This window comes from Scyliorhinus torazame, chromosome 10 (genome assembly GCF_047496885.1).
Source record: "Scyliorhinus torazame isolate Kashiwa2021f chromosome 10, sScyTor2.1, whole genome shotgun sequence".
NCBI lineage: Eukaryota > Metazoa > Chordata > Chondrichthyes > Carcharhiniformes > Scyliorhinidae > Scyliorhinus > Scyliorhinus torazame.
The window spans coordinates 205,497,209-205,519,536 of NC_092716.1; the positions used below are offsets into that span (position 1 = coordinate 205,497,209).

General features: G+C 43.4%; 1 protein-coding gene across 1 annotated transcript in view; it reads left to right on the forward strand.

Moving 5' to 3' along the window:
• Positions 1-22,328, forward strand: part of otog (otogelin) — a 431,253-nt gene that overhangs the window by 103,463 nt on the left and 305,462 nt on the right. The window contains exons 21-24 of the mRNA XM_072517704.1: positions 4,851-5,063; positions 6,810-6,975; positions 10,398-10,472; positions 12,920-12,963. Of these exons, the coding sequence (XP_072373805.1) occupies positions 4,851-5,063; positions 6,810-6,975; positions 10,398-10,472; positions 12,920-12,963 (498 nt within the window). The remainder of the gene's footprint in view (positions 1-4,850; positions 5,064-6,809; positions 6,976-10,397; positions 10,473-12,919; positions 12,964-22,328) is intronic.

Consider the following 22,328-nt stretch of genomic DNA (forward strand, 5'->3'; position numbering starts at 1 on the left):
AGAGGCAAACAAGTTTAAGAACAAACGATGCAAAGAAAAGGAAACAAATCGAGGACAGAGATTTCAATCATCCACCATATGACAGACTTTCCTCCTTTTTGTTTTTTTCCCACTATCCACCATTTGACCCACTTAAACCTTATTACATTTGTAACATTTCCCAGTTCTGATGAAAGGTCATCAACCTAAAATGGAATTCTGTCTCTCTCGTAACAGATGTTTGTACACCTGCCGAGTATTTCCAGCATTTTTCCATCTTTATTTCAGGTTTCCAACACCTACAATATTTTGAATCATAAGGGGAAGATTGTTATGACCAAAAAATAATGGGGTGGGAGGACAATTAGCAGTTTGCATATCATATCAGATAGCAAGATGAGAGTCAGCTGGAATTTGAGAATGGACAAAAGACAGGAACATACTGTCATCCTCAATGATTTCAGTGACGCTCAGGATATGTAAGCGTTTTTGTTGCCCACTGGTTCTGCTCTGCACCCTGTTATGGACCATCTTATCCTACAATAGAGACGATTGAAGTCATTGGTTGTGTCGTACTGTGTTTGGGTTATGTGCCTGCCATAGCTGAGAAACTGGAGGTTTGTGGCGACAATAAGAGGTGGGAGTGAGGATTGTTAAGTGTGTGTAGGTGGAATTCAGTATATGGATGTTAGACACAAGTCCTGAGTACCAGGGAATATTGCTGAATAAATGATGATTATGTGGTGCATTGAGCAACATGAGATGCTGGTGTTGTGATGGGGAGGAAATGTCAGATGAAGATGCATTTATTGACCTTGAATACCTGTGCAAGATCATTAATATATTGTGCCATGTTGTCAGATTCTCAGGTCTAAATACTGTTGACTGACCACCTTGGTCACCGGCTCCCACTCCGAGAGTAGCCTGTGAGGGCCTCCTGGCATCCCCACTGAACCATAGCACCTCTCCTCTTGCCCAATTCCCATCACCGCATCAGGCCACACCATTTTAATTTTATTTTCCATGAAATTACAGCAATATTGAGTGGAATTTTCCCCCAAAATGGCAGTGTCAGGTACCAACCGAAAACTGACGTGTGCTAGGTTCTCTCTCCAGATCTTCTGCTACTTCGTCAAAAAATAGCAGGGCGGAGTGTTTGTCACCGTCACTCTGACGGGGCGGAGCCTCAACGAGCTGGCAAGCCCAGCTACACTGAGAATGGGGTGCCATTTTTAAAGAGTGCCCCGATCTCAATTTGAAAGTAAAGGTCCCCCCACCCACGCCATCAGCGTTGAAGCCTGAGTGCCCCAACCCCCACCACTATTGCCGGCAACGGAGCTTCAGTGCCCCCATCCAGCAGAACCATCATCCCCATCATTGGGGCTTCAGTGCCCCTCCTCACACCACCATCGGGGCTTGGTGGGAACCCCCCCCCCCCCTCCACCCCATCTACCAACTCTGGCATTGGGGCTTAGTGGGATCTTCCCCAATGGTGGTCCCTGGAAGCCTGCTAATGCCAAACCGGCACTTCCGGGGGCAGTGCCAGAGGGAAGTGCCAGGTGCTGGGGCATGCTCAGGCATGTCCCGCTCCCTCCAGGAGCTAGAATTACCGCAGGTGGGTTTACCAGTGTGCCACTGGCGGGTTTCCTTCACCTAGTTCATGTCATAATATGCACCCATGCACATCATGTGGTAAAAGCAGGCAGTGACAGACATCCAGGTGAGCCAATCAACATACAGAACACAACCAATCACCAGACAGAACACCAGAGGGGGGCTTCCAACTATAAAACACATGAGGCATCAGCACGCAGCCTCTTTCCACTGGTGACAACTGTAGTGACAGTCAGGGTGTACAAATCATTCAACACCTTCTACATGTGGATCAGAGCTAGCCTGGTCTAGATAGTTAGAGTTAATTTACTTAGAGTAGTAGAGAGTCAACCCACAGGCAGCTGTGTGCTTCAATAAATGATATCACAGCTGAAGTTCAATAAATCTTACTGAACCAACGCCTACGTTTGGTGTATGCTTTATCGTTTATCTGCATCGTGTTACAGTCCGTGTTACCCCAGGGTGAATAACACGACAGGAGTAGCTACTGCTTCTAAGTAATTTACCTTCGAAAATTCACTGACGACCAGCAACTGCCTTCCAGCGGCATGGAAAAGATCCAGGCACCTCCACAGCTCCAGATCTCCGGAAATCTTGGCGGCAACTGGCGGGTCTTCAAACAGACATTCAGTCTTTACATTGAGGCCTTCGGCCTCAAAAGTGTGTCCGATGCCCAAAACATCGCGCTGCTATTATCGACTGCGGGGGACCAGGCCATCCAAATCTTCAATTCACTCACTTTTGCCGACGGTGAGGACAAGACCAAGTTCCAGACCATCTTAGCCAAATTCGACAGACACTGATAAGTCGAAATGAACGAAAGCTTTGAGCGTTATATCTTCCACCAGCGCCTTCAGGGTAAGGGTGAGCCTTTCCAGTCTTTTCTCACTCATCTTCGCATTCTAGTGCAACCATGAAACTGCAGTGACACCGCTGATTCCCTCATCAGGGATCAGATCGTGTTTGGCGTCCACTCCGACGGCCTGCGGGAGCTGCTCCTAAAAATACAAAATATGACCATGCCAGGAGCCATCGAGATGTGCAAAGTCCATGAATAGGCGAAAAGTCGCTATTCCCGCCTTATGTCAGCAAAGCAGGACCAACTTGCCTCCCACGAGGCTGAGAGTGGGCAGGCCATCGCCCGAATGAGGCGCCTGAGCATTGACGAAGGCGGCCATTTTGCGCGCTTTCTCAGGGGTCCCACACATGCGCACCACAGTCGGGAGAACGAAGCGGCCGAAGACCACACTGCGCAGGTGCGAGCAGTGGTTGACCGCATTGCGCATGTGCGACGACGCACGGAGCATCACAACGTCGACGTGATGATGTGCCCCAACTGCGGCACCGCCCATTTAAAGCGGCAATGCCCTGCAAGAGGCAGGCGATGTCTCAACTGCAACAAGCCTGGCCATTATGCGGCCTTGTGCAGGTCTGCACCTTCGATAGGGAGCCAGCGATCCCAGTTCCAATGCAGACGCGTTCGAAGTGTGCAGCAAGGGCTGCTGGATTTGGAACCTGATCCCGCCACGGATCCAGAGGACGACTGCCCAGAGTCCCCATATCGAGTGGGCATCATCACCATGCATGACAAGGCCTCCTCGCATTCAGCAACATACACACCCATCCTCAATGTGGATTCTGCGGACTCAGCTTTGGACATTAATCTTGCTCTTCTGGCGCACAGGGCAAGCCCTCTGTCCAGCGGTATCTCTCCGGCACAGCTCCTTATGAATCGTAACCTGCGGACGACTGTTCCGGCTATTCATTTACCTGACCTGGATCACCTTCCAGTGCTGCAAAAGATGCAGCAAATCCGAACCCGGCAAAAGCTGACATAAGATGCTCATGCTACTCATCTGCCCGTGCTCTCTCCGAAGGATTCTGTTCGCATCAAGTTGCCTGGTGGAGGCTGGTCAGCTCCAGCTGTTGTTGTTCGACAGGCTGCTCCCAGGTCGTTTGTGGTTCGCATGGCTGATGGATCCATTATCAGGTGCAGCAGACGGACACTACGCAAACTTGCCTGCCTACCACCAGATCTCACATTCCCAGATGTCGTTATGCCTTATCCTGACAGCTCGCTCCTCGAGGCCACCAGTCTGGCTGCATGCCAGCCTGTCAAGACACCATCATCCCCACCTCCACCTCTCAAGCGGTCCACAAGAATCCGCCGACAGCCCCAACGACTGGACTTATAAATAGTTCCTTTGTATATAACTGTTATGTTTCTGCACGCTAGACACCTTACATGTACATATGCATTCACTCACCAATTGCTGTAAATAATTACTTCTGTAAATATGCCATATATGTTAGAAACAACCGACAAAGTTTTTTTAAAAAGGGGGATGTCATAGTATGCACCCATGCACATCATGAGGTAAAAGCAGGCATTGACAGACACCCAGGTGAGCCAATCAACATACAGAACACCAGAGGGGGGCTTCCAACGAAAAACACACGAGGCATCAGCACTCTGCCTCTTTCCACTGGTGACAACTGTAGTGCCAGTCAAGGTGTACAAATCATTCAACACCTTCTACACCTGGGTCAGAGCTAGCCTGGTCTAGATAGTTCGAGTTAGTTTACTTAGAGTAGTACAGAGTCAACCCACAGGCAGCTGTGTGCTTCATTACTGAAGTTCAATAAATCTTATCGAACCAACGCCTATGTTTAGTGTATGCTTTATCGTTTATCTGCACCGTGTTGCATGACAGTTCATATTTTGCAAAAGCAGTTGTAAACTTTGCCAGCAAGATGCCAAGGCTGCCAGGAGGGAATTCTTAACGTGTGGGATCATACAGCAGGGAAGCCCTTTAATTTGATGATAATTTATGGAAATAAGGTTCCCGACCTTTCAGGGCAAGAACCTTGTTAGGCCACCAGCGAGGGATGGGGAAAAACAGGCAATGAGATCTCGGCACCAAGATTCTCGTTTCAGCGGTCTTGCGAGATTTTCAGCTGGCGTTCATCATGGCGCAAATGGCGGCGGCGGCTAACATTCCAGCTAATATGTTTTTCCATACATGAAAGCAATAAAGAGTTCAAAGTTGTGTGTCACTCCAGCCTGCTCAGATTCCTTTTCCTCATGATTCAAAGCAGAGATGAATGAGAACAAGTTTGAGTGAGGTTTGACATTGAACAATTGGCTAATGGTGAAAAGATTTCATTAAGTTTAAGCTCAACCCTTTAACAGGAAGATTGCCATTTTGTTGAAGAAAGGTTTCCTATCATTTCCATTTTTAATGTTTCGCTTGCAGCCTCATATGCTACAGAGAAGTGCAGCATTATCAGTGGATATCTGTTTGCATCATGCCATCAATATTTGAGTCCTGACCTATATCAACAACAATGCAAAACAGACACCTGCAAGTGTGGAGAAACTTGTATGTGCTCTGCTGTGGCCCACTATGCTCGACAATGTCGAAGCTATGGCATTTTCATAGACTTCAGATTCAATGTTGCAGAGTGTGGTAAGTAATACTTTGTTACTACTTTGAATGTTTTCTTAACAAATAGGACATTTTCTTCAATTCCAGTATCCAATAGACACAGCTTCTGGTGTATTTGGTTGTGTCACATTTGTAAGTGATGAAGTTCCATTGTTTCAATCACTTTTTCATGTAACTGTGTGGAATTAATCTCTCGCTAGACTGAAATTACAAATCTTTCTAAATTAAGTAAGAACAATGAGATTGATAAGTGAAATATAGAAACTTCTAATGAATTAGGAAGTAATAATTATAAACCAAATTTAAGAGGTGCAACAAAATTAATCCCACAATTTGGATGTCCTAGAAGAGAATGAAAGAATAGGGTGTGGTGTAATGATTCTCATTCCAACAGATTTGATACATAACAGGAAGAGCAAGAGAGACTTGTAAACTATTGATAAAGTGTTAGGTTTGTTAAGGTGGTTATTTCGGTATTATATATTTAAATCAAAGCACATAATGTCCCAAAGTCCCAGAATGAGAATTAATGGAATATAATTCTTTGGAGTTCATATAGGGTAAAGTGTGAATGGTAATATACATGCTGCCAATGGGATAGATATTGGTTTACTCTGATCTTTGTTGCTGATCGATATGCTGGAAGTGCATCTAACACTGTACCTGATGCAAGAATCGCTGGCAAGACCAGAATTCGTTGTCTATCTGTAAAAGCCTCTGGTCAACTGATTCGCCACCCTGAAACTCGTGGCGGAGCTGCGTTGTTGGCGGGACTTGAAGATCCTACCGACTTGAACGGCCGGAAAGCTCCAGCCATAGTGCCAGCTGTGCCTCAGCCATGTAGCAATTCACTTTTCTGCCATGCTGCATTTCATAAGAAGGTCAACAATGCATCACATGCATTTGACTTCGACATTTGGCACTTAGCCAAATCTCCATTCACTGCAGTGGGACCAGAGAATCCCACTGGCATGAAGGAACAGAGAATCCTGTCTGAAATCTCCAAACCTGAACAGCCTGTTGCAACTTAATGGATAGCTTTTGGGTTCAAAGCTGGCAGAAGTTGCAGTTTTAATGAATGCTGAAACATTTCAGGAGCTGGGGATTTCTCGCTGGATCATGCGCTTTAACTTACATTTCGCCACTTTTGTACTCAATGAGGCTGTTGGTTTGCCGTGATGCGGTCTTCCCTCTTCTGTAAAGCCATGTCAGGCCCCATCATGTCTTCCACTCACGCTCTGCATTCAGCTCCCACCTCCTGGTTCTAAGCTCCCTTCCGGCCCAATTATGGCATTTACATTTGAAGGTCACGTTGTGTGAATGACACAATTGTGGTGTGGAGTCAGGATCCAAAAATTGTCCAAGAGTCAGGTTTCCAAACCTGATTTAAAAATTCAGCTTCCATGTTTCTACTTCTTATCACTCAATCAGTTGCGTAAGATTGAACCTAAAATGATATGGTGCAGTTCACCAAATATTCCAGGGCTGGCATCACCCAGGCTTCCTGAAACAATTAGTTTCTAATGGCTGACTGAAAATAATAATAATATCATTTTATTGTCACAAGTATGAAGTTACTGTGAAAAGCCCCTAGTCACCACATTCCGGCACCTGTTCGGGTAAGCTGGTATGGGAATTGAACCTGCGCTGCTGGCCTTGTTCTGCATCACAAACCAGCTGTTTTGGCTACTGAGCTAAACCAGCCCAAAATATCCTGAATTTTGCCTGTTAAATAATACCCTTAATGCACACCTTTAATCTCCACAGCCATTCAGTGCCCAGACACAATGGAGTATGGCACCTGTGTATCATTCTGTAATCAAAACTGCCAGTCAATATCTACGCCAGAAGAATGTTCTGGTGAATGTGCTGAAGGATGCAGCTGCCCTGATGGTACATTTTACAACACCAGAACACATGCATGTGTGCAGAGGTAAGTGACAACATTATGAATCAGAAAATCAGATTGTTGAAAAGCCCTTTTGGATAATTTAACTGTTGCATGTCATCATATAATTTAAGCAATAAAATTCAAAGTTGTTTTCCTTTTTTCTTATTATGCTGCAAAATAGCAGAAAGACCAGTTGCAACCATGAGACGAATTTATGAAATTTGTTGATGGGTGTTTGAAGGGCAACAAAACTCAAATGAAAGTCATCGGTATTTTAGAGAGGGCAATGAGATATTTGTCTCAATCTCACTAATATTTGAGCCGTTTAAGGCTGCATTTAGCTGGCCGACAGTAACATAGTGGGCTGAATGGCCATCTTCTGGACTGTATCCTTCCATGCAAACTAATTCAGCAATTTCAAATGGGTAAATGATCATGTTTCCTGCCCTGAAAATAAAAACAACATTAAATGAAGGGGAACACCCCCAGCCCCATCAAACACACACAAAAAATGCTAGCTTGGTAGTGCCAACCTGACAGTGCCCATGCCAACTGACAGTTCTACCTGGGCACTCAGGTGGCACTGCCAGAATGCCAAACTGGCAGTGTCAAAGTGCCAGGCTAGCACTGCCAGGGTGCCATCATGCTCAAAGGGCATGCAGCTGGGGGAGCGTCTGATCTCCTAGGAGACTCCCACAAGTGCCATTCTGTCTGGTCCCCATTTGTGGAGACCAGTAACAAACAGCACTCACCAAAGTCTCCAAGGCACAGGAGAGATCCCTACGCCTTGGGTATCTCGAGAATCTGCACATTAAAGTCAGACTAGTTGTCTTGCTCTAATATGCAGATTATCCAAAAAGTGATCCCATCCATTGTGGGCGGGAGTTACATCGCAAATCTTGCGAGATCGTGTCAGATCTTGGGAGACATTGTGAGCCAGGTATATCCCGGAAGCGGCACCACCCGGCTTATATCGGTTATGCTGCCCAGCGGCGAGCTGACTTTCAGGTGCAGCATGGCAATTAGATCGCTTCCTTTAAAATACCAACTCATGCTTAGATTGTATACAATAATGGCTGAAAACCTTTGTGCTATGTTTGGAATAAGTGTTTTGCCCGTATTACTGAAACAGAAAAGATACTTAAAATTTCCTCTGTTAGATGCCAAGGCCATTATTTCCAAACAGAGGGTCAATTAGTTGTCAATAGTGTTATGTTGCAGTAATTTTGATACTTCTCTATTGATTAATCAATATATGGTATTCAAAATCCTACACAGCATCATATTCTTTCAGATTGTTTGGTGCAGTTAATGGGGTTAATAAGCTCCTCATTTTTGGAAGGACTCCCAGTTGTAATTTTATATTATTCTGTTTGTGGAATGCAGCCGTTTTATATTGCAATACTATGCAGCAAAACAGCGAGTAATTCCTCGCACATTCTTTTTCAAACGAATTTACTTCAGTTTACCAGCTAGAAATCATATTCTTTAATTACATGATACATAGAATGTAATTGTTGCCAAGAATTTTGTGGAGATTGTGGGCAGAATTGTACCTACTGCACAGGTGGTAGAATGCCATGGAGATACATCAGGATGGCTACCTGAAGCAGTCCCACCTTCGCGGAAATTTCTCAACAGTGGAAATGGCAACGGCTCAGCTGTCCATTTCTCTTCAACAGGGAGCACATTTAAGTGGTTAATAGCCCAATTAAGGACAATTCAATTTTCGTAAACTACTGGCATTTTAGCATTGTCAGGGCAGCTACCCCATATCGTAACAGTGACTTCCAGGGGGTGGGTATAAGAACTGGAAATTCCATGCTGCAGGAAGTGGGCTGCCAACAATAAATGATGCCCTGATTGCCCCAACTCTTCCAACAGAGGGGTTTGGTTTATGTTCCATTCTCTGGGCCTTAGCCTGCTAGACCAAGCTATGAACTTATTTAGGGCTCACCCTTCTGGGGGTACCTCAAAATGGAAGTATACATTTGTATTCTCCTTTTGGCCTCACCTTTCTCAGCTGCATCACCAAAATTCCAAAGCTGGTGGTCCTCAGATTGGGTCAGCAACAAATAAGACATTCCCACTGACCTCAATTGACTACCTCCCCCTCCTGCTGTGTCTGGATTGCTTCCTCCTGACAATGCCATTGGCAAATGTGTCAAAATCTTGGAACTCCCTCTCTAACAGCACTCTGGGTATACCTACATCATGTGCACTGCAGAGGTGCAAGAATGCAACTTACCACCACCTTCTCAAGGGCAATTTGGGATGGGAAATAAAAATGCTGACCTCGCCAGTGATGACCACACTCCTTGAAATAATTTTTAAAATCTCGCCTCCTGCTGAGTGGGGACTCTTCTGCCTCAGAAAAATCTCTTCCTGCATTTTTTATTGACTACTAAAAAGTCTCTCACTGTAAAATATACCCTGGCTGTTTTATTTGTGAGTTTGCAATAGTTTAACTATTATATTGGCTGTTCATTTCAATTAATGCTTATGGGTGCCTTGAGAAAAACAGCATAGAATACAGAAGCAAGTTATAATTTGGGGATCGGTAACACTACACCAAGGCTTTTGTCATTCAAATTTGCTCAAGAACCAGCTTAGTTACCACCTCTGAGGTTTCCATGATCAAAATGAGGCATGAGCTGGCACAACAACTTTTATGACTGATTTAGAAATTTGTCAGCTTTGTCACAATACAGCAACGATCTCCTCCCTCCTCCAATTATAGTCCACATAATTAACAAAGTTGTCTGTAAACGTATTGATCATAGAATCATAGAATTTACAGTGCAGAAGGAGGCTATTCGGCCCATCAAGTCTGCACCAGCCCTTGGAAAGAACACCCTACTTAAGCCCGCACCTCCACCATATCCCCATAACCCAACCTAACCTCTTTGGACACTAAGGGCAATTTAGCACGGCCATATCACCTAACCTGCACATCTTTGTACTGTGGGAGGAAACCAGAGCACCCGGAAGAAACCCACGCAGACACGGGGAGAATGTGCAAACTCCGCACAGTGACCCAAGCCGGGAATCGAACCTGGGACCCTGGAGCTGTGAAGCAACAGTGCTAACCACTGTGCTACCATGCCGCTATACTCATAGCTGAACTATGGGTATTCGTCTCTTTTATGGGCCATTTTTTAGAGATAATTTAGAATCTTTAAGACAAATATTTACTTTATCATACACCTTGGCAAACAGCACTCCTCCACATAATACAAGCTACATGCTATGATATAAAATGTATCTGGTTCAAAAGGAGCTCACATTCAGTGTGCTCTAAGCAAGACTGTCATCTTACCCGGGCCCATTATTTCCCTATTCATGTTTCAAAACTGATGAAGTACAATGTTTAGTTCATACAGTTTCCCCGAAGCAAAAATTACATTAATTTAGTGAGTGTATTGTTGAAACAAAATTTGAAATGATGTAATTGACTTTTGCAGGAATGATTGTCCTTGCTATTTTATGAGCGCTGAATATTCACCTGGAGAAGTGGCAATTAGTTCCTCAGGAATCTGGTGAGCAGTAACTTCAATTTCCAATTCACCTTGCAGCATTTATTTATATTGTAACTAAACACTTGTGACAACCAAAACATACTCACCTTCACTTGCTCTTGTCCAACAAACTAAAGGAAGATCTTTATCTCTTGAAATTACTGCTTACTTTTATTTAGAGTTCATAATGTAGCAAAGGGAGCATTTGTCTGACTTAATTGGGTCTTCATGGAGGATTCAACCCATCAGTTTTTTACCTCACTCTTATTTGGGTGGGAAGTCCATTTCCCTTTAGTGTGTTGATTTTGGAATCTATTTTTTTCTGGATCCCTCAATTGATTTCATAGCTGCCATTCCAGCCAATGGTAAGTCCAGTAAAAGGATTAGTCTCTCCAATACTATTGCTCCTAAATTGCATACTTTGATTTTAATTTCTGATGCATCCTGTTTGCTTTCTTCGTTGATTTAAATAGGTGATTAACCAGTTATTCACACATAGGACCCATTGTTCCAATATTGAATGATGCATAGTTATTCAATTAGACACAGACTGGAATTCTCCAGCTGTTGTGATTCACCTGCCCATGGGTTTCCCAGTGGCATGGGGTGGCTTCAAAGGGAAATTCCATTGACAAGCAGTGAGAATAGAAAATCCCACTGGGTGCGAATGGTGTGCTGCTGAGAAACACTCAGCTGGAGGACCGGAGAATACAGCTCACTGTTTCCAACATGATTCTGTTTATAGGTGTAAATAAAATAATGTGAGTAACCTTTTAAGGAGGGGTTAAATTATGTCAGAAGATAGAAAGAACGCTCTATACAGGTTACCTATACTGTACAGACTATCAATTTATGTTGGAGGACCTTAGTCACAATATAAGAAAAAAACAAGCAATTTTCAATTTCTGCCTACACTATTCACATTGGAAAATGAGGTAGTTGGCAGTGGAAGATTGAAAGGAAAGATTGTATGTTCAATTGCTGCCTGAGGCCCCCTTGACAGGGTTTTTAGGCATCTGTTGAAATGGGTGACTAATACACCTCATAGAAACAGGTCAGAAGCATATTGTCAGCATTCTCCACCACTCCACTGAACTGATAGGGATGTCAGGGTCCGCACATCCATAGAATATTGCTGAAATCTGAAACTTACTGTCAGTTCTTATACGTTTCTCCAGAGGGTGCAGCGTTGAGGTCACCACGGACCTGTATTCAATAGGAAATCTTTGAATTGAAGGGGACTTCCACTCCTAACACTATTAGGTTCACTGTAAAAACCTCCCAGGAAGTTATACTTAGCTGAACACCCTTACTGACCTTGAAAAGCTAATTTTAGTTTTGTGAAATATCAAATTTACAGGTCTGCAGCTCCCTGAGACAGCTCCGAAGTGGCTATCCCCTGAGGAAGTACATTAGAAATGCCAGCCTTGCCCTTTCCATTTTTCAGCACCGGCCCTCTTCCCACCCTCCTCAGCAGCACTGAGCCTTTCTCAGCACGTGTTTCATGCTGGCTGCCCGTTAGTCGGTCAGCCAGGATGAAATCACAATTCGGGGCTAACTGCGGGCAGAAGCTCATTTTGCACCCGCTTCCAGGATGCAAACAAAATTCAGGCCCAGACCTATGTGGGTAGCTTTATTTCAAGTCAATGCAAGGCCGTAACTTCACCAATGACTGCAAAATCCAAGCCATTGAAATATTTAATTTGCAAAGGTTCATTAAAATGACCACTGGGAAAGAGTTTCAAAGAATTTCCTTTTTCAGGAGTGATTATTATGAATGTCCCTCCCCTCCCCAATCCATCCCATCCTTGTCACACCTTCTCCAGGATCTGAATTCAGACTTGGTCCAACAGAGCAGTCTCCAGATTCTTCTTCCCTCGACCGCATTTACATGCATGTTCTTATTAAACACAGATAGCTGTATAAAATGTCCCTACCAACTGCCTGATGTGTGCTCTGGAGGGACAAATACATCACCGTCAAGATACCTTCTTAAACTAAAAATCCTTAGACCAGTTTTATCATGGTTGTGATTGCAAGGGACCATTTCAACTGGCTAATTCGGATCTTGTATTAATTGGTGAGAATTGTGATGCTCAATGAAAGGTGCATGACCTTGTTTAGCATATGGGTGAATTAAAGATGGCTGTTATATGTTAAAACTGTGTGTAAGATTTTTGTGCATACATAAGGAATAAATATATTTTGTTCATCTCAAGGATTTTATTGACGGATTGAATAATGTAGCTGATCATTTTGATGCACCATGTAAACTTTTCCAATGCAGGTTGACGGAACATAATGCAAAATGCAAAGGATATTGTTTATTCAGCCTTAGCTGATTAAATTGGACAAGAAACACTTTCTGTTAAATATCTTAATATGTTTCTTGAAGAGAAGTTCAGAACCAGGATAGATTTATCGAAGAACTGCATGCTTGAAAGTGACATCTTTGTTAACATTTTCAGGATTTGTTCTGAAGGTATCATGCAGTTCCAGAATCAAAACCTTGGTAAGTTCCAGATCTGAGGCAAATAATGTTTATTATGTGTTGAAAGATTAGATAATTACCAATAACGATCAACGAGCCAATAATATATTTGGTATTTGACATTGTATTACAAATATTAATGTGAAAAACATACCTGTTTTTCAAAAATCATTTTCTATTCTGCTTCCAGGCATCTGTTTCATGAAAAGAAACATTGGTGAAATGTAATATAATTAATGCAGGTCCCCCCCCTCCCACCACCAGTTGGAGAACCGGTGGGAAATCTGTAAAACTTCTGATGGACAGCCCCAACTAGATCCGCCACTTCATTGGTTGGCACGAGCCTTTCTCGGAATTCAGGGCCCTACAGCCAAACCTTCCTCCCGCTAAGAGCTGCAAGAGCTAATCAGAGGTTGGCAGCTCTCCATTACAGGAAGCGCCGCCAGGAGCAATGACTGCTGCTGGTAATGAACCTAGGAAGAGGCATAGGATCACCAAGGGACCCAGGCTGCATTTGAGTACGGGCAAGATGGGGATTGCGGAGAAGAGGTCTTGAGAGATGGGGGACGGGGATTGGAAGCAAGGGCGGGGGATGGCTTTCAGCATTCACCCTCAAACCTGGTGCTGGGTTTCTCAATCAGGCATTACACGCTTTTTTGCCTGGTGACCTTCTGGAAGCATGGAAGCTATGCCACTCACAGGTAATCCCTGAGTCACCATTAAATTCCAGAGGGCTCAAGGATCATTGATGACAATGGAATCGATAATGACTCTACTTGACAATCTACTGAGAGCAGGTGAGTTTCCCCCATGGGACGGTTCCCACTTCCAATTTATCATGGGTGGTTTTGCCACTGGTGGGTGACTGACTTGTGGCCTCTCCCACAATTCTCGCTATGATGGGTTGCATTAAATCCAGCCCATTATCATCAGCCTCAGCCATATATATGATAGCAAATGACAATATGAAATTTTGGATATTAATACATATTTGGTGGGATTTTCTGGCCTGCGCGTGGTGTGGTTCTTGGTGGTGGGTGGCAGCCCGCCATTTGTCGTTGGTGGAATCTTCTGGTCCTGCCACTATCAGTGGGACTTGCCATTGATTCCGCCCCACACCACCAGCAAACTTGTGGCAGGGATGTGCCGGAAGATCTTGCCCATTGTGTTTCAGATTCCACTCTAAAAACCAAGAAAGAAGCTTAGCATAGTCAACAAATTCATCTCAGAAATGATATTTGCTATTGCAAATAACAAAGTAATGAATTTGTAATGTAGGTTTGAAAATAGTTTTTGTAGTTTAGAAGAAATGACGACACGCAAAGCCTTAATTTACCAGCCTTGATGAAGAGTCATCCAGATTGAAACGTTAGCCGTCCTCTCTCCACAGATGCTAACAGACCTGTTGAGATTTTCCAGCATTTTCTGCTTTTGCTTCAGTTTTCAATATCTGCAGTAATTTGTTTTTACATTAATTTATCTGTTTTCTTCAGAAATGCTGATTGACTTGCTGCATTTTTTCAGTATTTTGTTTTTATTTCAGTTTTCTGGCATGTGCAGTTTTCTGGCATGTGCAGTATTTTGCTTTTACTCAAAACAGAGACATTTCTATTGCCGTTCCCCTGCTTTTTCTTTTGCTCTTTAATATTTTTCAACTTTATTCTAAATATCTTTATCTATACAGATGTAGAATTGTACCATTTGATATGAGCAGAACGAATGCTCTGAAATTATTCTCTGTATATTTAATAGGACCATGAACATTTTAGAAAGAATACCAGATGGCTCAAACTACAAAGTTGGAGTTCAGATTAAACCACAATTCAAGAGGACTAAGCTTAACCAATTTCTATAGACATTATTATGGGCCAGGGTTTAGAGAACCCCAAAGTGTATCATGGAGTTCACCTGACCCACAACTTTTAATAGATTGTGGTATGGGGAGCACATGGCCCACTCTACAGGTGTGGTCGAGCAGAAATGGAAAAGTATTTTTTAAAGCAAAACAAAATTGATTCTATGAACTCAAGTTAACCTTTTTAAAACATACAGTGAACATCTTAGCATCATTAATTCAAATACAACCCCCAAAGACTACAACACGAAGTAAACCTTTAAGCTTTCCTTTTTAACATCCATACGACTTCAAAACAAAACCTTTATCAGAAGCACATCAGGTTAAAGTCACAATTGAAAACATTTATAATTCTGAATTCACCAAAGATCAAGAGATAGCCTTTTGATGGCAGAGAGAACAGCAGTACACCTGCTTGGTCTGGCTTCAGCTCCAACACTGAAAACGAAACTAAAACACACCCTGCAGCAAACAGCCTAAAACAAAAGTAAAAATGCTGACAGACAGCCCAGCTCCACCCACTCTCTGACATCACTGCAGTAGCAAACACCCATTTCTTAAAGGTACTCTCACTCCAGATATTTATATATACACCCATTTATAAACACCCATTTCTTAAACGTACTCTCACATGACACCTCCCCCCAAGAAAAAAAAACAACCCATCAACTTCAAGATAGTTTCATTTTTCACCTTTTCACTATCCTTTAAGAAATGCACACAGTAAATATACTTTTTCGTTTCAAAAAACAACAGACGCAAACAGGTATAATCATATAGTCCATTTTTTTTTTGTGCTTCTTCCTCCAACAGAAATCCTTCTCGATTGACAGTCTCCGTGAACAAGAAGGTCTCCGCACGATCCGTCCATTTTTCTATGCTTCGGCATGTCTCTTTAAAGTCAGATACTTTCATTCAATCTGATCACAGAGTCCCTTGTAATTCTCCAACACAGGAGCATTGGTTATCACAGCTTTCAGGCAGTCAAATGCCTGTTGAAAGTCTGCTGTCCATTGAAATGTTTAACGTTTCTTCAGCAAGTCCATCAGTGGAGTAATCAAGCTACAAAACCTTTGAACAAATGTTCGATCAAATCCACTCATGCCAAGAAATCGCATTGTTTCCCTTTGTCTCGAGGGTATTGAAAACTCCTCAAGGAAAGTGACTTGGGTTTTTCCAAGTTCACTTTTGGCTAGGTTTATCACCAAACCCGCCCCTGAAGTCAATCGAATAACTCTATCAGATGTTTCAAATGTTCTTTTCATGTCGGGCTGAAAATTACCAGATCGTCAATGTATACTGCACAATTGGGTAATCCTGAAACAAATTTGTTAGTTAACCGTTGAAATGTGGCTGGGGCGTTTTTCATGCCAAATGGCATAACTTTGAATTGGTATATACCATCTGGAGTCACAAAAGCTGAAATCTCCTTCGCACTTTCGGATGAAGGTACCTGCCAGTAACCTTTAAGTAAATCCAGTTTGGAAATAAAAACTGATTGTCCCACTTTTTCAATGCAATCCTCCAAACGTGGGATAGGATAAGAGTCCGTTCTTGTAACTGCATTAACCTTTCTATAGTCCACACACAACCATTGGGTACCGTCTGGTTTAGATACCATCACTATGGGTGAGCTCCATTGGCTGCAACCCATTTCAATTATGCCATTTTTAAGCATACTCTCAATCTCTTTGTTAACCTGTGCCAATTTTAAAGGGGTAAGTCTGTATGGATGTTGTTTGATTGGAACAGCATTTCCCACATCTACATCATGTATAGCCATTTTAGTACTTCCCAATTTATCTCTACAAACTTGCCCATGTGATATCAATAACTCTTTCAGGCCAGTTCATTTCTCTGGAAGGTAACTTAACAATTTATCCCAATTTTTAAGAACATCCTGGTTTTCCAATTTAATTTGAGGTATGTCAAATTCACAGTCATCTGGATTTGGTACATCACTTTGAGTTAGAATCATTAAAACCTCCTCCTTTTTATCTCCTTCCCTTTCAAAATACCTTTTAAGCATATTCACATGACACATTCGGTGAATTTTCCTTCTATCTGGTGTTTTTACCACATAATTTGCCTCACTTAATTTCCTTTCAATCTGATAAGGTCCACAAAACCTAGCTTTTAAAGGTTCACCTACCACTGGTAACAAGACTAAAACTTTATCTCCACTGGCAAAACTACGAACTTTGGATTTCTTGTCCACTACCCGTTTCATCACATTTTGTGCAACTTTTAAATGTTGACCAGCCAATTCACCTGCTCTATTTAATCGTTCCCTAAAATTTGACACGTAATCCAATAATGTAATTTCTGATTTCTCGCTCACCAATTTTTCCTGAATCAATTTAAATGGTTCCCTTACCTCATGACCAAAAATTAGTTCAAAAGGACTGAATTTGGTTGACTCATTAGGTGCATCCCTAATTGCAAACAGTACAAATGGAATTCCTTTATCCCAATCCTCTGGATAATCGTGACAATAAGCCCTCAACATTGTCTTTAATGTCTGATGCCACCTTTCTAATGCTCCCTGCGATTCTGGGTGGTACGCAGTTGATTTAAATTATTTTATTCCTAAGCTATCCATAACTTCTTTGAATAACCTGAAGGTAAAATTCAATCCTTGATCCGATTTTATTTCTGTGGGTAGTCCATATCGAGTAAAGAATTTAATTAACTCCTCCACAATCTTTTTAGCTGTAATATTACGTACTGGAATGGCCTCTGGAAACCTAGTAGACACATCCATTGTCGTCAAAAGATATCGATTCCCGCTTTTTTTTTAGGAAGCGGTCCTACGCAATCAATTAGGACCCTTGTAAAAGGTTCCTCAAATGCTGGAATGGGTATTAAGGGCGCTGGCTTTATCACTGCTTGATGTTTCCCTATCACTTGACATGTGTGACATGATTGACAAAATTTAACTACATCTTTATGTAGTCCAGGCCAATAAAAATGTTTTTGTATTTTAGCTTGAGTTTCCCTTATTCCCAAATGACCTCCCACTGGTACCTCATGTGCAACTCGCAACACCTCCTTTCTATACCCTACCGGCAATACTACTTGATGAACTTCTGCCCACTTTTCATCTGCCTGCATATGTAAAGGTCTCCATTTTCTCATCAAGACATCACTTTTATGGTAATAACACTCTGGTATACATTCTTTTTCCTCTTCCGTGTATGCTCTCTGATACATCCGTTTTATTTCTATGTCTTTTTGTTGTATCTCTGCCAATTTTCCAGAACTAAAAATATCCACCTAATCCTCCACCTGTTCTTGTTCTTTTTCAATCATCTGAGCAAAAATCGTTTCTGATAATTACACTTCAACGTCATCTTCACTCTTTGATTTCTCCTCTTGTTTTAACCTGTGACTTTGCGACCTTGTTACTACACAATCCGCAAAAATCCCAGGATATTCGTCCTTCAACACTTCAGTTGCCTGATTTTCCATTGACATATCAACTACAGTAGGCATCACTCCCACCTGCGATCCAGCTATATCATTACCCAAGATAAACTGTATTCCTGGACAAGATAGTTTCTCTTTTACTCCTACTACCACTTCACCACTCTTCACTTGACTTTCTAACCTTAGCTTATATAATGGAACACTACTCCTCTCACCCTGAATTCCACACATTACCACGTTTTCTGGCAACATTCTTCCCAGACTACGTAACTCCTCATCTCTGACCATTAAAGATTGACTAGCTCCCATATCTCTTAAAATTGTGACTTCTTTACCTGCTCCTCCTGATACACATGAGTAAACTTTACCCATACAAGTAAATTCTTTAAAGAGATCTGGCACCTTCTTATCAACCACTTCTTGATCAGGCTGTACAATCGTTTGCACCTCCTTCACTTCACTTGGGCTTTCCTTCACCACTTTAACAAACCCCACTGTCTTATCCTGTTTTACCACATCAGCCTTCCCAGTGCTTTTCTTCAACCACCAACACTGTGACTTTACATGGCCAAGTTTATTACAGTGAAAACATTTGAAACTTTTCATTTCTTTTCCACCCTCCTGGATTTCCTTTTTAATCTGAGGTACACTCTCCTTATTATCTCCCATCAGATCACCTTTACCTTTACCACTTGAGTATTTCTCATGTCCCCAGTTTCTATTCCTCACAGGCTGAAACTGATGTCGGAAAACAAGCTTTGATTTATGAACTAATTCATAATCATCTGTCATTTCTGCTGCCAATCTCACAGTTTTAACCCTCTGTTCTTCCACATGAATTCTCACTACATCAGGAATTGAATTTTTAAACTCCTCCAAAAGTATAATTTCTCTGAGAGCTTCATACGTTTGATCTATTTTCAAAGCCCTTATCCACCTATCAAAATTACTCTGTTTGATCCTTTCAAACTCCATGTATGTTTGACCAGGTTATTTCCTTACATTTCTAATCCTTTGTCTGTAAGCTTCAGGTACTAGCTCATATACACCCAAGATGGATTTTTTCACCTCCTCATACGTCCCAGATACCTCCTCCAGTCGTGATGCAAACACTTCACGAGCCCTACCTACCAGCTTTGTTTGAATCAGTAATACCCACATGTCCTGTGGCCATTTCATTTGTTTAGCTATGTTCTCAAATGAAATTAAAAAGGCTTCTACCTCCTTCTCATCAAACCTTGGCAATGCTTGGACATATTTAAATAGATTCCCACCAAGCCTTCGACTATGATTCGGTGGCGTGAGAGCAGCTGGTTAGTCAGTTTCAGCGGGAGCATTGCGGAAGGAGGGTGCTGGGAGGTAAGTCAACTTTTAAAAGCACTTCTCTTTGCAGGGGCAGGCCAGTCGATTTCGGTGGCGTGAGAGCAGCTGGTTAGTCAGTTTCAGCGGGAGCATTGCGGAAGGAGGGTGCTGGGAGGTAAGTCAACCTTTAAAAGCACTTCTCTTTGCAGGGGCAGGCCAGTCGATTTCGGTGGCGTGAGAGCAGCTGGTTAGTCAGTTTCAGCGGGAGCATTGCGGAAGGAGGGTGCTGGGAGGTAAGTCAACCTTTAAAAGCACTTCTCTTTGCAGGGGCAGGCCAGTCGATTTCGGTGGCGTGAGAGCAGCTGGTTAGTCAGTTTCAGCGGGAGCATTGCGGAAGGAGGGTGCTGGGAGGTAAGTCAACCTTTAAAAGCACTTCTCTTTGCAGGGGCAGGCCAGTCGATTTCGGCGGCGTGAGAGCAGCTGGTGAGTGGTGAGTCAGTTTCAGCAGGAGCTGAGACTTTTTCTCTTTTCTTTAAATTAGTTTTTTAGGCGGGATCAGGAAGTCGACCCGCGGACGTCTGGGAAGACCCTCACCAATAAATTCTGGTGGAGAGGAACCCGAGACACTACACGTGTAGTGTCTCCCACCCGCCCTCCTCCTCTAACCTAATAATAAAACCCATTGGTCTGAGGTAAGTACCATATTTTTATTATATTATTATTATTTTTTATAAAAATTTAATTTAGTTGTTAGCCAGATCTTGGTAGAAAGTTAGAGGAATGGCAGGGAAGGGAGTACAATGTTCCTCCTGCAGGATGTTTGAGGTGAGGGATGCAGTTAGTGTCCCTGCTGATTTTACCTGCAGGAAGTGCTGCCATCTCCAGCTCCTCCAAGACCGAGTTAGGGAACTGGAGCTGGAGTTGGAAGAACTTCGGATCATTCGGGAGGCAGAAGGGGTCATAGATAGCAGCTTCAGGGAATTAGTTACACCAAAGATTGGAGATAGGTGGGTAACTGTAAGAGGGACTGGGAAAAAACAGTCAGTGCAGGGATCCCCTGCGGTCGTTCCCCTGAGAAACAAGTATACTGCTTTGGATACTTGTGGGGGGGACGACTTACCAGGGGTAAGCCATGGGGTACGGGCCTCTGGCACGGAGTCTGTCCCTGTTGCTCAGAAGGGAAGGGGGGAGAGGAGCAGAGCATTAGTAATTGGGGACTCTATAGTCAGGGGCACAGATAGGAGATTTTGTGGGAGCGTGAGAGACTCACGTTTGGTATGTTGCCTCCCAGGTGCAAGGGTACGTGATGTCTCGGATCGTGTTTTCCGGGTCCTTAGGGGGGAGGGGGAGCAGCCCCAAGTCGTGGTCCACATTGGCACCAACGACATAGGTAGGAAAGGGGACAAGGATGTCAGGCAGGCTTTCAGGGAGCTAGGATGGAAGCTCAGAACTAGAACAAACAGAGTTGTTATCTCTGGGTTGTTGCCCGTGCCACGTGATAGTGAGATGAGGAATAGGGAGAGAGAGCATTTAAACACGTGGCTACAGGGATGGTGCAGGCGGGAGGGTTTCAGATTTTTGGATAACTGGGGCTCTTTCTGGGGAAGGTGGGACCTCTACAGACAGGATGGTCTACATCTGAACCTGAGGGGCACAAATATCCTGGGGGGGAGATTTGTTAGTGCTCTTTGGGGGGGTTTAAACTAATGCAGCAGGGGCATGGGAACCTGGATTGTAGTTTTAGGGTAAGGGAGAATGAGAGTATAGAGGTCAGGAGCACAGATTTGACGTCGCAGGAGGGGGCCAGTGTTCAGGTAGGTGGTTTGAAGTGTGTCTACTTCAATGCCAGGAGTATACGAAACAAGGTAGGGGAACTGGCAGCGTGGGTTGGTACCTGGGACTTCGATGTTGTGGCCATTTCGGAGACATGGATAGAGCAGGGACAGGAATGGATGTTGCAGGTTCCGGGGTTTAGGTGTTTTAGTAAGCTCAGAGAAGGAGGCAAAAGAGGGGGAGGTGTGGCGCTGCTAGTCAAGAGCAGTATTACGGTGGCGGAGAGGATGCTAGATGGGGACTCTTCTTCCGAGGTAGTATTGGCTGAAGTTAGAAACAGGAAAGGAGAGGTCACCCTGTTGGGAGTTTTTTATAGGCCTCCTAATAGTTCTAGGGATGTAGAGGAAAGGATGGCGAAGATGATTCTGGATATGAGCGAAAGTAACAGGGTAGTTATTATGGGAGACTTTAACTTTCCAAATATTGACTGGAAAAGATATAGTTCGAGTACAATAGATGGGTCGTTTTTTGTACAGTGTGTGCAGGAGGGTTTCCTGAAACAATATGTTGACAGGCCAACAAGAGGCGAGGCCACGTTGGATTTGGTTTTGGGTAATGAACCAGGCCAGGTGTTGGATTTGGAGGTAGGAGAGCACTTTGGGGACAGTGACCACAATTCGGTGACGTTTACGTTAATGATGGAAAGGGATAAGTATACACCGCAGGGCAAGAGTTATAGCTGGGGGAAGGGCAATTATGATGCCATTAGACGTGACTTGGGGGGGATAAGGTGGAGAAGTAGGCTGCAAGTGTTGGGCACACTGGATAAGTGGGGCTTGTTCAAGGATCAGCTACTGCGTGTTCTTGATAAGTATGTACCGGTCAGACAGGGAGGAAGGCGTCGAGCGAGGGAACCGTGGTTTACCAGGGAAGTGGAATCTCTTGTTAAGAGGAAGAAGGAGGCCTATGTGAAGATGAAGTGTGAAGTTTCGGTTGGGGCGATGGATAGTTACAAGGTAGCGAGGAA